This window comes from Bos indicus, chromosome 20, assembly GCF_029378745.1.
Source record: "Bos indicus isolate NIAB-ARS_2022 breed Sahiwal x Tharparkar chromosome 20, NIAB-ARS_B.indTharparkar_mat_pri_1.0, whole genome shotgun sequence".
NCBI classification, from domain to species: domain Eukaryota; kingdom Metazoa; phylum Chordata; class Mammalia; order Artiodactyla; family Bovidae; genus Bos; species Bos indicus.
The window spans coordinates 9152536-9168529 of NC_091779.1; the positions used below are offsets into that span (position 1 = coordinate 9152536).

The 15994-nt window shown below is 43.6% G+C and overlaps 1 protein-coding gene across 2 annotated transcripts in view; it reads right to left on the reverse strand.

Annotated features, from left to right (window-relative positions):
• Nucleotides 1-2309: 2309 nt before the first annotated feature.
• Nucleotides 2310-15994, reverse strand: part of PTCD2 (pentatricopeptide repeat domain 2) — a 31815-nt gene continuing 18130 nt past the window's right edge. For both annotated transcript variants that reach the window (XM_070774562.1, XM_070774563.1), the window contains 3 exons: nt 13695-13769; nt 6411-6524; nt 2310-3319 (listed from right to left, as the gene is read on the reverse strand). In XM_070774562.1, the coding sequence (XP_070630663.1) occupies nt 3095-3319; nt 6411-6524; nt 13695-13769 (414 nt within the window). In that variant the 3' untranslated portion in view covers nt 2310-3094. The remainder of the gene's footprint in view (nt 3320-6410; nt 6525-13694; nt 13770-15994) is intronic.

The window sequence follows — 15994 nt, forward strand, 5'->3', positions numbered from 1 at the left end:
CTCCTTAAACTACCCGCTATCAACCCAGTAATTTCCAGTCGTGAAACTGAAGGTCACCTTAATCCTCTTGAACACAAAGGGCTACATAATACGCCCCCTGGGGTGGAGCAGGACGCACCAGGAGGCTCCCCTGCGTGGGGCCAGGTGTGCGACCCACATTCATGGATTCAGGTTGAATGGGGCTACAGTCACCTGGTGAGGGGCTCCACCTTCCTTCTTTGTGATGTCACTTGTAATTTGATGGGATGATCTTGCTGCCTGGGAGTGAGGGAGGTTTGGGGGATTGAGTAATGTGGTGATGCTGGGCTGTTCTGAGTGAGCCTCTTGCCTGACTTGGGGCAGGGAAAAGCGCATGGGGGGAAATAAGAGATACATTTCCATCATTAATCCGGCCGTGCCTTTGCCCAGGCGGGCCTACAGGTGACACACAGGATTCCTGCATGCCTTGTAGGCCTCATTCAGGGTCCCCGTGCATTCTCCTCTCAGAGCCCAATTAAATGAGGCCTCTTCCTCACCTGTCCTGAGTGAAAATAATCTACAAAGGCACGTAACAGAGTTGGGGGAGAAGATTTCTGTCCATCAAATATTCTCATTAATAGAATAAGTACATGCTTTAGGCAGATTGAGCTTCTCAGTTGGCGCTGAATACTGGAGAGTACGTGGATGCTTTAGGTAAACTATTGATCACAGAGAAACACGGTTTTTCAAAGAAACTACCGTTTTAAAGAAATGGTCACTGTATACTGAGCATCCTTTTTTTTTAAAGTCTTCAGAGTCCTCAATTATTTTGAGGTAGAACATTATACACACCGGTTACCTCATATTGAGTTGCCCCTCAGTAAGACTTCTGGGAAGAGGTCAAAGAGCCCGGTTTCAGAGTCCACAGAAAACCACAGCCACCAGCGACTCAAAGCAACAAGGCTCGGGGAGGTCATGGCTCCTATTCATTGTTCACAAAATTCTTTTTTTTTTTGGCTAATGAATAGTTGTTAGCTAACAACCAAGGCCACATTCACCCAGGGCATTTTAATGTTCTCCATGGATGCTGGAGAAGATAAAAGATAAGTTGAGGGACAGGAAGCATGCCCTATTATTTCCCAAGACTTTGAAGACGGAGAAATTCAAATGCTTTTCTCTTTTACAAAATACCAGACTCATGTAAGATGTAATTAAGATTCTATGAAGGCAGAGAATTTTCTTTAAATGACGCTTATGCTTCATAGAGCATAGGCTAAAGAAATTCTTTTGATATTTCTAAACAGGAGGAGGAACTCGTGTGTTTATATAATTCTTCAGCTAGGTGCAAAACTCTGAATGTAGTAATAACAGTTAACAGTTATACAGCACTTACTTTGTGCAGGCAAAATTGTTTGCTTTGCGTTTATTACCTCATTCCATCCTCACAGCAAGTCTACGGGGTGGCGCTACTATTATCCCTGTTTAACACACAAAGAGAGTGAAGGGAAACCCTGGCCACATGGTGAGTCAGGGAGCCCCCAATGCCCTGTCTCTGTTGCGCCCCTTCTTTCTCCTCTGAGGAGACACAGTGTGGCACAGGGCGGTGGGCAGGAGACTAGGAATCTGGATTTTAATCTCGGCTCTACCTGAGACTGCTGCTGCTTCTGCTAAGTCGCTTCAGTCGTGTCCGATTCTGTGAGACCCCATAGACAGCAGCCCACTAGGCTCCCCTGTCCCTGGGATTCTCCAGGCAAGAACACTGGAGTGGGTTGCCATTTTCTTCTCCAATGCATGAAAGTGAAAAGTGAGAGTGAAGTTGCTCAGTCGTGCCCGACTCTTTGCGACCCCATGGATTGCAGCCCACCAGGCTCCTCCGTCCATGGGATTTTCCAGGCAAGATTACTGGAGTGGGGTGCCATTGCCTTCTCCCTACCTGAGACTACTTATGCCAATTTGGACGAGTCATTTCCTCAACCTGAAGGGGAAACTTAGAAGATTCCTCCTACTCTAGAACTTCTGGTTCTGTGAACAGTTCTCGCCTCAGAATAACATCAAGTGAGAGTCAGCCCTGGTTTTAGAGGCAGCACTGAATAGGGAGACTGCAGTGCTCCAGAAGATGGCTGGGAGGTCGCAGCACCGTGGGGCCCTCAGACCCCTCAGGGGGTGGGCTGCAAACCTTCAAGAGACAGGTCTCTACAAGGAAGCTCTGACCTGCTGTCATGACATATCTATTTAAAAAATAAAAATAAAGCATCCAAGGAGAGAAAAGAGAAAATCAATAACAAATGAGACAAACTATAGGACCAAGTATTATGACCTACATAGAAAACTGAAGAATACAGAGAGCGATATGAGGTTATATTGACTTTTATTTTGAAAAGCATGTAGATTGCCAATGACCAAAGTGATAATCATCTAAATTTTGGCTTATCATCAGTTCTGAGAGTTAAATTCTGGTTTTGTTTGTCCTGCTGAGAAAACAAAATGTTTTCTCAGGACACTTTCAATTTCTTAATTCATTTTTGAAAAAAACTTGACCCTACTGAACCTTGAAGTGAAAATTTGAAAACAGTATGTAGAGTCACATAGGCACTATTATTTTACAGCTGGAAAAATGAGGGCTCTGGTGTCTTGTCCAGGGTCCCAGGTAACAATGACAGAAGCAGTGAGAAAATCCTGGACTGTTTCCCAGGATGGTAGCGTAGGGTTTCAGACCTCCTTAATTCAGTAAGGCTATAATCTGCAAGTAATTACTCCCCTGAAAATTAGTCAGATGGCCACTTACAGTGAAATTCCTTCCTGCTAGTGCTTACTGGGTTCCACGCTGGTTCTGGGAGCTGGACTAGAGCCCGTTGCCATGTTCCTTCAAGGATCCTCAGCCCTTTTCACAGAGAAGCCTCCTTCCTTCAGGAGCCGAGCTTTCCACTTCCTGTGTCTAGATCTTCATGGCGGCACAAAATATGAATGTCTCAAGGCAGCATGCCAGCACCCAGTGAACTTGGAAATTCAAGGAGGAGACCAAGTGTTGACTCGTATAGTGTCCACTGGAATACAATGCCTGATTTCCTAGGAAGCCAGTGAGTCACTGAAGGCAGACCCCCTCCAACTCAGACCCACAGGAAGTTTGAACCCAGGGTCACTCAGCCCACAGGGACTGGCTGAGCGGCTGGAAGGTCCGACGGCTGACTGTCCTCTTGTTCAGCAGCACCGTGTAGGACTGCCTGTCGCTGGGGGTGTGGCAGAGCAGGGCATCCAAAGTGTATGCGGTGACCTGGCCACTTCTGTGCAGTTTCTTGTTAAGCTCATCAAACTCGGCCAGGAGAGCGGGCATGTCCTTCACTTTTTCCCTCACTTTGACCAGCTGAAAAAAAGGCAAGAAGAGCGTATAGTTACATCCCTGCAAGACTTCTTCCTTGTTCTTTTTATCCTCCAAGCAGCAGAGATATACATGCCAAAAAAAAGTAGAGTGTGCACTTAAGTGGTAAAAATGAGGATCCTGGGGCAGAGGCATGAATGACAATAAAGGATCCCACAAGCTTCAGACAACATTTGGATTAGTACTCGAAAACCATCCCTGATATTTTATAAAAGGTGGAGGTGGGGGTTCAAGTGGCACATACTACACAGTGAAACATACCAGGGAAAGGAGGTCAAGAGCGTGGAGTCAAATGTGTCCAGTTTAACGGTCAGAGTGGGAGGCAGGGCCAGATGATGTAGGGCTTTCTAGCTCATGGTAAGTTTTTTGGAATTATTCTAAAAGCCATCAGAGGGTCCAAACGAGGACATATCTGATGTAGATTTTAAAAGGCTATATGGAGAACTAGAGGTACAAGGATGTGGAGACTAATCCAGGGGTGGCTGGCATCAGGCAGGTGATGGTTTAGACTGATAAATGTATAGAAAAGATGGAGAAGTAGATGTAAATATTAGAAATCTATTTTGGAGATTAAACTGAAAGGATTTATTGTTGAAGGGGAGAGGGAGGCATCAGAGATAGCTTTCCAGTTTGGGCTTTAGTAACCTGGTGATGGGGGTGGTCACTGTCTGATATGGGGAAGATGGGAGGGTGAGATTTAGGGAGGGAAAACCTAAAGCTGTGTTTCAGGCAAGACTGAGGTGTCTGTGAGACATCCAGGGTCTGAGGCATGGGGGCAAGGTCTAGACCGGGGTGTGAATATTAGCATCGTAAGTATATGAATGGGATTTAAGTCTGTAGAAATGGGTGAACTCAGAATTAGAATGTGAAACTACCTTCTGAACAAAATCACCATTTTATGTACTTTAGTTCTTTTTAATGATATAACAACATTCTTGATATTTAGAACTAGCTCAAAAGCTGCTGGAGTTTTAGGGATCAATTCACTTCTCAAGCAGATCCCCACGTGGCCTCATAGCAACCAGGGGACACACTGAACCAGAGGGTGAGCTTTCTAAGTAAATCAGGCTTAGAGGGGTAAAATCAGAGAAAAACCATCAGTATTTTCCAGTGTGAAGTTTGTCTAGATACTTTGAAGTAAAGTGGAGTGAAAGTTGCTCAGTTGTGTCCGACTCTCTGTAACCCCATGGACTCTATGGTCCATGGGATTGTAATCTGGGCAGCATATTGATGGGCCAGGTCTAAGGGAAGGACTGATTAACGTGAGTGCTAGTGAGAATGCTGAAGTCGTGTCAGTGCTGCACACACATGCACACGATTGTGTATGTTAAGACCAGCTTACCTCTCTAGTTTCCCTGCTTTTCTAAACATATTCCAAAAAGTCTTAGGTAAGTCACAACCCACGAAGAGTGAAGATCTCAGATAGATCTTTACACTTAATCATGACCAGTTAGCTTCTCCACAGGCTCCCTCTGCCAGCCTGCAGCTGGGGGTGAGGGCGGGGACAGGGCTGGGACGGCCGCCGTGTGGCAGAGGGGAGGCCGCTGCCACTGTGCTCTGCTGCCAACCTGCCATCTTGGGTGCCAGCTGGGACCCAGCCAGGACCCAGCTGCACAAGGCCGGGGAAGAGGGAGAAAAACGGGGGGAGGACCAACCAACAGGCCCCTGGATTAGTCAAAATGACATCACCAGTATCATTACCAACAAAGTGATCCCTGCCAATAATTTATGATTTCTTTACCGTCTCTTTCCCCCTTTTAGGTTGTATGACTGCTGCTGCTGTTGGTGCTAAGTCACTTCAGTCGTGTCCGACTCTGTGCGACCCCATAGACGGCAGCCCACCAGGCTCCCCCGTCCCTGGGATTCTCCAGGCAAGAACACTGGAGTCAGTTGCCATTTCCTTCTCCAATGAAAGTGAAAAGCGAAAGTGAAGTCGCTCAGTCGAGTCCGACTCTGCGACCCCATGGACTGCAGCCTACCAGGCTCCTCCGTCTGTGGGATTTTCCAGGCAAGAGTAGCAATGTATAAACTACTAGATTCAAATGACTTATGATAATTCCTCTTTCTGTACTTAAGCCATACTTTAAAACAAAAGTATGACATTTGTTTCATTTTGCTCTCAGTGTTTAGAAACTGCTTCTTTTTCTTTAATTTTATTGTATAATCTTGCAAAAAGTTGTATGTTCCCTCAGTTGGTTTGCTCAGGAGCTGAGAGAAGCTTTACTCTGGTTTCGTACCTGGCAGGTCTAGCGCCTCTTCTTTCACAGTCCCCAGCTCTTTTGCCAGTTTGCTCTTTATACTAAACCTTAACTACAGAAAAAACCTAATAGTATTTTTATTGGAATGTTACATTATCACGTTAACTTGGGAAGGGCTGACTTTGTGAGCTTGTCTCTTCCTATCTAAACACTTGCCATATCTTTTCACTTGTTTAAGTAGGGGAATTTTGGGGTTTTTGGTTTTTTGAGGATGAGAGATACTAGAGCCTACTGTTTGCCTGTGGGATGATTCGCAGTGAAGGTGAGCGACAGAGATGATGCTCAGAAGAAGGTGATACCACTTCTGGGCTCATGCCCTGGGCAGGGTCAGAGGGGCTGGGCTCCCAGGCTCTGGAGCGGGGCCTGCAGTCACCACAGCTTCAGGAGGGAAGCCTGAGAGGTTCGTGAGAGAGGGGCAAGGAGGTGTCATTGTGGCAGCAGGTCTCCTCTGATTGCTTCTGTTACCTCTGTGCGACAGGAAGCAAGGTCATCAGCTGAGAGTAAGGAATAGGGAGAAGGAACTGGATGCTTGAGGAGAAAGGAAAAAGAAAACCAAAAAAAGAGCTGACACCCATGAACACAGTGTGGGGAAACGAACAATGCAGAAGAAACGAGTTTTCCTAGAATTTCAGAGGACATGTCGTGTTAGAGGGGAAGTCTTTACATGCACATGTGGAAGTCTTACAGCAGGAACGACAGAGAGGTGGCCGGATTTCCCAGGCTCTGTAAGGAGGCGGCCTGCAGGGTTAAGGCACCAAGTGAGCCTCTGAGAGTGCTCCTGCTCCTTCACCTGAGTCCTGCAGAAACCGCACACTTACCACTTCTTCTGAGAATACATGTCTTTTCACAAATCTTGATAGATTTCCCTCTGTGGCATCCTTTAATATGTCTATTAGAGTTTTCAACATATTTGACTGGATATGGATCATAATCTGAATAAAAAGAAGAAACAAGAGAAACAAAACTGAGTCTGTAATCAGCACTGAGAAATGCACCCTGTGAGAGAAGGAAATGGCAGCCCACTCCAGTGTTCTTGCCTGGAGAATCCCAGGGACGGGGGAGCCTGGTGGGCTGCCGTCTATGGGGTCGCACAGAGTCGGACATGACTGAAGTGACTTAGCAGCAGCAGCAGCAGCATGAAACCCTATGCTTTTCATGCTATTTCCACATCATTTGTGTGCACAGGTTCAAAAGTGCTTTGAATGAATGCCCACCAGCCAAAAAACATGTTTTCCAATAGCTAATGAGAACACCACAGCTTTGGAACTTGTCACAAGGCAGAAATGGTGAGAACAGGGACCCTGGGGTCTGACACACTTGGGTTGGACCCACACCTGGCTCTGCAGTTACAGCTCAGTGACTCCTGCCAGGTGTTCGATCTTTCAATACCTTTTTTTGTAAAATGAGGAGAATCCCTTTACAGCTCACATTTTGTGTTATTGTGAACATTAAACATCAACACACAGGAGGTCCTCAGTAAACATTACTATTAGTTTCTTCCTCCTGTTTCCTCTGGAGTCAGAGAATATGACAATCAGATAATCTCATAAGACTGGCTCTGGGGAAAAGATACCTTTACCTTTTTAATTTTTTTGGTTAGGAAATTGCAAGCATAGCGATTGTTCAAGCATAAAGTGGAAGCTGATTAAAGTCTTAATGAGGCCCTCCTATTTATATTATAGTTATCAAACTGGGTACTGTGCTTGGCTTTCAAAATGATACCACTAACTACTTTCCATCATATACAATTAACATACTGGAAAAAAAGAACACATTTCCGCTGTACCCCATTACCAATGTTCATTGGTGTAATTTGAAGAATACAGTAAAGTTGAAAGAAAATGAGAATAATTCAGAATTCACCAACTAATGTTAACCATTGTTTATAATCTCATCTGTTATCCTCCAAATCTATTAATTTCTCCAATTCTGCTTTTTGATCAATTATTATGAAATGAATACTTTCTCATAGCATCAGAAAGTTTTAGAAAAAAATAAAACCTCATTTTTTAATGATGAATGCATAGCAATCCATTATATAAATAATGCATCAAATAGAGCAATACCATCTTTATCAATAAATGTTCAGATATTTTAAAAAAATTGTTACTTTCTTAGACTTGATTCCCATAAGTGACATTATAAAATCAAAAGGTATAAACATTTTTAAGGCTATCTTTAGGAAAGAGATTTTCTGGAAGAGATGTTCCGTTTTTATACAAAACTAGCTAAATTTTCTTACTAGTCCATTTTATTTTCTTACTAGTCCATTTTATAATATTGTATGCTTGCGGAGCATACAGTCAGGATGAGGCGTTATTTTTGGTTCTACGGAACAGAATGAAATGACCTCAAGTAGCCAGCTCCAAAGGACCTGATCTAAGTTCAGTGTTCAGAACACAGGCAGAATTCTTCGTCAGGAGAGAACACTCCAGGGGTTTCTCAGAGTCAGGTGGAAGCACTGCCTTTAGTCCAGACTGTATTTTCAAGGATCTTTGTACAACCAGCAGCGTGGGAAGACAGTATTTAATGCAAAGCTGAGGGCAGGTACACTTACTGCCCATTTTAAAAGATTTGAGTTTTCCAAGTTCATGGTTCCTCTCTTAAAACATAAACCCCTGTGTGTGCAAGAGACGTATGGACCTCTTCATGTTGCTCTGTGGGAACTGGGCTCAAGAAACTGCAGCAAAAATGCTCATCCTCTGGCCGCTGCTCTTGCTGTGAGTAGTAAACCATCCTTCATCTCTTGGTGTCTCGTGTTCTCTACCAGCATCTGGGAAACTGTGGCAGGTTGACTTACTAGCTTGGAAGTGGAGTAAAATCTCCAAGTCTTAATAGTTCTTAAAGAGTTTTGTTAATAAAAACCAATCCCAATTTGGTTAGCAGTGGTCTGTCATGTGAAAGGCAAAGACAAGTCTATCTTGTTGATACTACATCTGCAGTGCCTTGCACCGAGCAAACCCTCAATGAGAAATGAGAAAGGGAGTGTAGGTCCCCGAGCAATTTGCAAGGGTAAACCTCCTGGAGCTCATGCTAGATACTTATCAATGATATGCATCTGGAAGATTTCAGCTGTTCTTTCCCAGTTTCTCTCTTGCCTCCAGCAGCTACCTCTGATTCAACAGGGATTTCAAGAGTGAGGTTCAGTACCTTGAACTGTATTGATGAAGGGCAACATAGATGAGGCAGTTACTGATGAAAGGCAGAGAGAAAATTTAGAGCTAGAAGCTTGTCTCAAACTGAAGTCTCAGGGTACAATTAGAAAAGCTAAATCAGGGTACAGTGCTTTGCTTTCATCTTATAGATTTCAAACAAAGGGCTAGGAAAATTGAATTAGCAAGGAGCAGGGGGAATTTTGGTTAAGTAAAACTACTCCTAGAACAGTTCCCGCCCCTCTGATTTTCTGAGACCTCAAGAAATGTTAACAAGTTTAACATTTAACATTTAACAATGTTAACACTGGACACCTTTGACCAAAAAAGGGAACAGAAGTCCTGAACATGCAGAAATTTGCATTTCTTTTTTCAAGTTTGCTATATTTGAAGTAGAACAGCATAGTGTGGTAGAGATTGCTAATTTTCTAACCAGTATCCATTTTCCTTTTTTTTGGTAACTGATGCTGTCATGTATAGAACTCAAAACTGTATCTCTCAGGTTTGTGTGCGACTAGATGTGACCATGGGATTAAGCTCCTGCTAGTAACATGTTAGTACAAGTTGTTGGGTGAGACATTTGGGAAAGCATTCTTTTTTCTTTTTGGAGGATAACTGCTTTACAATAAGGGACCAACTTCCCTGTCCTCCTGCATTCTCCTACTTTTTGCTGGGATAGATGCAATGGATGGAAGTCATGTGCTTAGGATGGTGGTGTGGAAATACACAAAGAGGCCAGGTCCCTGATGACATTATGGAATGTCATACCAGACCGACAGCGACCACCTCTGGTTTTCTACTTGGAAGAAAAGGAAAGCCTCTTATTTGTATAGACTTTTGTTACCTTTAGAGTCTGCCTTGCTTCCAATCAAATGTGATTCTTAAGCATATTAAGTGAGATGATGCCACAAAGGGTTTTATAAGAAATTATAATAGGTCCTGCCTCCTTTCCTACTTGGGCAGCCTAGGAGACTTCCCACCTGAGCTAGGACTTTAGGGTGGCCTTCGTGAGCAGAGAAACAAACATTAAAACATTCACTTGGGTTAGATAAATGATAAAAGCAGTGAAACTGACCCCTTGGAAATTCCCCTGCAGAGTAATTCAGTTCCAAAATGGATGTAGATTTCTACAGAAATGATTAGAATTCAAATAAAATTGGTGGAAAACTCCCCTTTGTTGGCCTCTGCTATTTTCAGACATATATGGAAGGGAAAAGCAGTCCTCTGACATTGAGCAGCAACGCTCCAGAGGGGGCTATGGTTCTTTTGGGATCGTTGAGTTTAAATTCAGACGGAAGGTCAGGGTTAGCACGCATGTGCCTCGGTGAGATCACGTGCTCCGTCAGTTCTGTGTGAAACGAGCACGAGCTGGGAAATGGGAAACCAGGTCCTCTGGGCTGCATCAGCAGCAGGAGCAATTTCAATGAAAAGAAAATTAGGTTGAGGAGGAAGAATTAAGTAAGTTCAAATTCCAACTGGCAGCAAGAAAAGATTTTAGTCTAAGGCATGAATTTTTAAAGATCAGGAAAAAAAAAAAAACATCATTTATTTCTGCTGATACTCACTGAACAGACTCTCTGTTCAGCCTACTTGTCAGGTTTCCATTTCTGAATAATTAACAAATCGCCCTTATGGATTCTAAGTAGATGACTCAGCCTTGGAGAAGCTAGGGCCAAATAAATTATTTTTTAAAGACCTGTTCTAATAGCTGCCGCTGCTGCTGCTGCTAAGTCACTTCAGTCGTGTCCGACTCTGTCCGACCCAATAGACGGCAGCCTACCAGGCTCCCCTGTCCCTGGGATTCTCCAGGCAAGAACACTGGAGTGGGGTGCCATTGCCTTCTCCGTGCTCTAATACCAGAGACCCAAAATCTGAAAGATTCCTAAACATGAGAATGGCAACCATCTCTTTTCACCATTCCCAAGAAGAGGAAGCAGGCTTATATTGAAATAGGAGAAATTTACAAAGGACATTTGGAAGAATTGCCTGAGTGACAATTTTTAAACAAGAAAACTCTCTAAGTGTCTGGACAGTGGATAATACCATGACCCAGTTCATGGAGGGGATGATTCATTTTCAAGATCAATTCAAGGTTTCTTGGCGCATTTATTGGCTGTCTCCCCTGCCCGCTAGCTCCCCCAGGAGGAGCTGCTGGGCTGCCCTGGCTCACGATCGCACTCCCTACCATGCTCTGGATTTCTCTTCCGACTGAGATGGACACTTTAGCTCTTGGCAGACTTGTGTTTTATTTCTACCACGCCTTTCTCATTTGGGGGAAAAAAATCATTACTAGAGTCTCCTAGCAACTGTGAGAGTGAGCCAACGATTGAACAGATGAGGAATGTAAATTCAAGGACATGGAATATATGTACCAACAGCAGATTTCATTTTTTAAAATCCAGTCCTGTGTTCCCTTCCTTATGCAGGAGGAGCAGTTAGCTCCAATCCTAGATAAAAGGCACACAGTGCTAATCTCTGTAGGTCTGGAGTGGTGGGGAAACCCTAGGCTTTGTAGTCAAACAGATTTGTTTAATTAGCTGCAAGAAGAACCTAGGTAACGTCCTTACCCTTTGAATCTTCATTTTCCACATGTATAATATGGAGGAATACTGTTCTAACAACGTTCTATAAAGTAAACCAATAGATGTAAGTACCTAGCATGGTACCTTAGCTAAAATAAACGAAAATTCTGCCAAGCTCACTCCCATTTCTCACCAACCCTTAATGATCTCCCCACACTAACTTCAACTCTAGGAAAGGCTACTAACAATCCACGTAAACCTTCTCTCTCACACTGTCCTGGGTTTCTTTCCCACCTGATGCTGTGAACCACCTGGAGTCCTAGCAGTTCTGTGGCTCTCCAGTCATGAGATGAGTGCATCTGCAGCGCAGGCACTCTCTCTCAGAAGCAGATATTTACTCAGAGACTGAGAGCCATTCACATCTGGTAGTAAGCAGAGAAGGAAAAAAAAAATCACATATATGTCTGCTGAAAGATCTGGCTTCCTAGTCTGTTGCACTTATTGGCTCAAATGACCTGGGATTCTGGACTCTGGACCTTGCCATCTTGGACTCCCAGATCTGCTTCAGCCGAGAGCTTCACAGGCTGGCCCACAGTTTCTGCTCCGGTGCCCTGTCTTGGGCCAGGGCCTGCCTGCAGGAGGTGACGGCACGTCGGGCTGTCAGCACCCTTAGGCTTCAACACCCTGCTGCTATTCCTTCCTTGCCTTTTCCTGACGCTTCTTCTGCTTCACCACTGATGCCTTGTAAACTCATTTCTGGGACCTCTTTCTCCCTTTCTTATGACGTTCATCAGTTTATATCAGATCCATTACCAGGTTTTACAGATGAGCTCTTAACTGAGCACTGACACTCATCCCTGCTCGGGGCTCATGCCCTTTGCCAACCACAAGATCCCTGTTAGGGTATTTTTCTAATATTTAGTCTCTTCCCTTCTAAACCCACCTCTCTCTTTTTTCCAGGCAGGTTCTCTGCTATCACTGTCTCCATCTTTCTGGTTCCCTAGGTTCATCTTTCCCTCCTGTGTAAGCATTCTGAAAAGTAAATATGAGGTCAGATATACGGTCTTCTTATCTCAGACTTCTTGCTGGAACTTGTTACCCAAAATTTACCATAAAGGCTTATCTAGTCCTTTTCTTGAAAGTCATCTGGGCACAGGTCTGGGGGTGACATTTGAGGGTAATTATGAGCAGAACTAAAAACATGGAAGCTTGGAGTTCTGCCCAATTCCTATTCATAGGTCCTAGGATTCATTGCAAATAAATACTCCTTTTTATTTAACATATGTCATTTTAAACAAATACTACTGGTATTAGCAAACATCACTGAACACTGACTACATGCCATGCACTAACTGTGCTGTGCTAATTACTTTATATGCATTGTTTATTCAATTCTCATAATGAAAGAAGGTATTATTACTAGTGTTATTTCAGACAAAAGGAAAAATGGGATTCATAGAGGTTAAGTACCTTTGACTAAGGAATCAGAGCTAGGAGAACTAACTAACTTGCAAACTAGAACCCTCAACAAAATTAATCTCCCAACAGAGAATGCCCTTCCCTCCACCCCTCCAGCTCACAGCCCTGTCCTCCTTCCCAATCTACTCAGCACCTCTCTCCTCCCCAGGCTTTAGCTCCTGCTGGCTGGCCCTTCCCTCCCCAGCCTGGAACACCACTCTGGCTAGGACCTGCTATCCCAGCTCATGGCATCTTGGTGTTCACACATTTCTGCTCTTCTGACAATGTTTTCCTCATCTTGGTCCCTTGATGTTTCAGGAGACTGTAAGTTCTAGGGGCTCTCTTTTCAACTCCCCACAACACAAACGTAGTCAGCATATGAGCAGGGCCTCAGCAGGGCCTCGCTGAGTGGGTGCTGTGTGTGTCTTTAACGGCAGGAGAGTCTCTTAGTCTTTTCATTGCCCCAAGAAGGTGAGGATGACTCACTGGGTAGACAGGCCACGGCAGGCTGGCAAAGTAAGAATGAGAACAGCGAGCATTTATTGTTTACCATGTTAGACACCACTTTATGCACTGTGGATATGCTGGTTCCATGAGCCGGGTACCATGGATAGGAGGTAGTCGCACGCAGGCTTTTCTTAGAGTCTCAGTGAAGAGACCGCAGAGCCCATCCCCCGTCTCTCTAAATCGACAGCCTTCTGTAGTCCTGTGTTACACCTGAAGCATTTAGCCAGCTCTTCTGATGAGCATGTCTGTGTTTCCCACCTATTTCTAAACCCCCGGAAGCTCGTGCTGACTCTTTTCACAGGGCTCTACTATAACTTTCACATGGTGATTGACAAATGAACAGAATGAATAAAGACCTTGGGAGATCAAAAGTCATTTGTTGTACACAGACCCCCCCCCGCCCCAAAAAAAAACCCTTTTATTACATTTCAAGCCTTACTTTAACCATAAAGAAGTTACTTACATTTAAATTAGTGCAGATTATGCTTTCTGGGTTCATGATTTGAGAAAAAATGGATATAGCTTTTGCCACCTGGTTCTAGAAGGAAGAAAAACAAGTCAGATCCTCAAGTCATATAAACATTACTCTGCTGTAATAAAGATGATTTAAAGATGTCAAGATAGTCCTATCCATGGTGCCCCAGGGTTCTGAAGTCCACAGAGAAAAGAATGTTTTCTAGTAATCAAAAATGAACATTCTGTAAAATGTTTCCTACTGTGGCATATTTCTTAATGTTTTAACAACCTGCTTGACTTCCACTTTTTAGGATGGAGGCATAAAGTTGGCATGTCCCCTCTCTCATTGGAATGAGCTCTCAAAAAAAAAAAAAAGCAACTTTGAGAAATAGAAATGCAAACCCATTTTTAGCCTAATTAGAACATAGCAGAAACCTCAAACCAAAGAAGAAGTTTGCATTGCCAAAAACATTGGAGCTGGAGCTTGGGTGAGCTCTGGACGGAGCAGTAAGAGGAGGACATGGCTGCATTGCCCAGAAGAAGTGCAGAGTTGTCCTCAAAAGTGGGGGCACAGCCGGAAGTACTCACTTTCTCTTTACAATGGTGGTAGGAGAGTTTAGGACTAGTAACGACATCTCTGGATCCTTTTGATGGCAGATGTGAGGCTAATTAAGAATTTACACAGATCAATGGAATAAGATAGAAAACTCAGAAATAAACCCATGCACCTGTAGGTACCTTATTTTTGACAAAGGAGACAAGAATATACAATGGGGCAAAGTCAGCCTCTTCAGTAAATGGTGCTGGGAAAACTAGACAGCTATGTGTAAAAGAATGAAATTAGAACACTTCCTGACACCATACACAAAGATAAACTCAAAATGGATTAAAGACCTAAATGTAAGACCAGAAACTATAAAACTCTTAGAGGAAAACATAGGCAGGACACTCGATGACATAAATCACAGCAAGATCCTCTATGACCCGCCTCCTAGAGTAATGGAAATAAAAACAAAAGTAAACAAGTGGGACCTGATTAAACATGAAAGCTTTTGCACAGCAAAGGAAACTATAAGCAAGGTGAAAAGACAGCCCTCTGAATGGGAGAAAATAATAGCAAATGAAACAACTGACAAAGGATTAATTTCCAAAATATAAAAGTAGCTCATACAACTCAATACCAGAAAAACAAACAACCCAATCAAAAAGTGGGAAAAAGATGTAAACAGATGTTTCTCCAAAGAAGACATACAGATGGCTAACAAACACATGAAAAGATGCTCAACATCGCTAATTATTAGAGAAATGCAAATCAAAATTACAATGAGATATCACCTCACATGGGTCACAATGGCCCTCATCAAAAAGTCTACAAATAAGAAATGCTGGAGAGCGTGTGGAGAAAAGGGAACACTCTTGCACTGTTGGTGGGAATCTAAATTGATATAGCCACTATGGAAGATGGTATGCTACTGCTACTGCTAAGTCGCTTCAGTCGTGTCCGACTCTGTGCAACCCCATAGACGGCAGCCCACCAGGCTCCCCCGTCCCTGGGCTTCTCCAGGCAAGAACACTGGAGTGGGTTGCCATTTCCTTCTCCAATGTATGAAAGTGAAAAGTCAAAGCGAAGTCGCTCAGTCATGTCCGACTCTTAGCAACCCCATGGACTGCAGCCCACCAGGCTCCTCAGTCCGTGGGATTTTCCAGACAAGAGTACTGGAGTGGGTTGCCATTGCCTTCTCCATGGAAGATGGTATGGAGATTCCTTAAAAAACTAGCAATAAAACCACCATATGACCCAGCAATCCCACTCCTGGGGATATACCCTGAGGAAACCAAAATTGAAAGAGACACATGTATCCCATTGTTCACTGCAGCACTATTTGCAATAGCTAGAACATGGAAGCAACCTAGATGTCCATCAACAGATGAACGGATAAAGAAGTTGTATAGATACACAATGGAATATTACTCAGCCATAAAAAGGAACCCATTTGAGTCAGTTCTAATGAGGTGAATGAACCTAGAACCTATTATACAGAGTAAGTCAGAAAGATAAATATCATAGTCTAACACATATATATGGAATCTAGAAAAATGGTACTGAAGAATTTACTTACAGGGCAACAATGGAGAAACAGACATAGAGATAGACTTATAGACATGGGGAGAGGGGAGGAGAGAGTGAGATGCAGGGAAAGAGTAACATGGAAACTTACATTACCATATATAAAATAGATAACCAACGGGAATTTGCTGTATGGCTCAGGAAACTCAAACGGGGGCTCTGTATTAACCTAGAGGGGT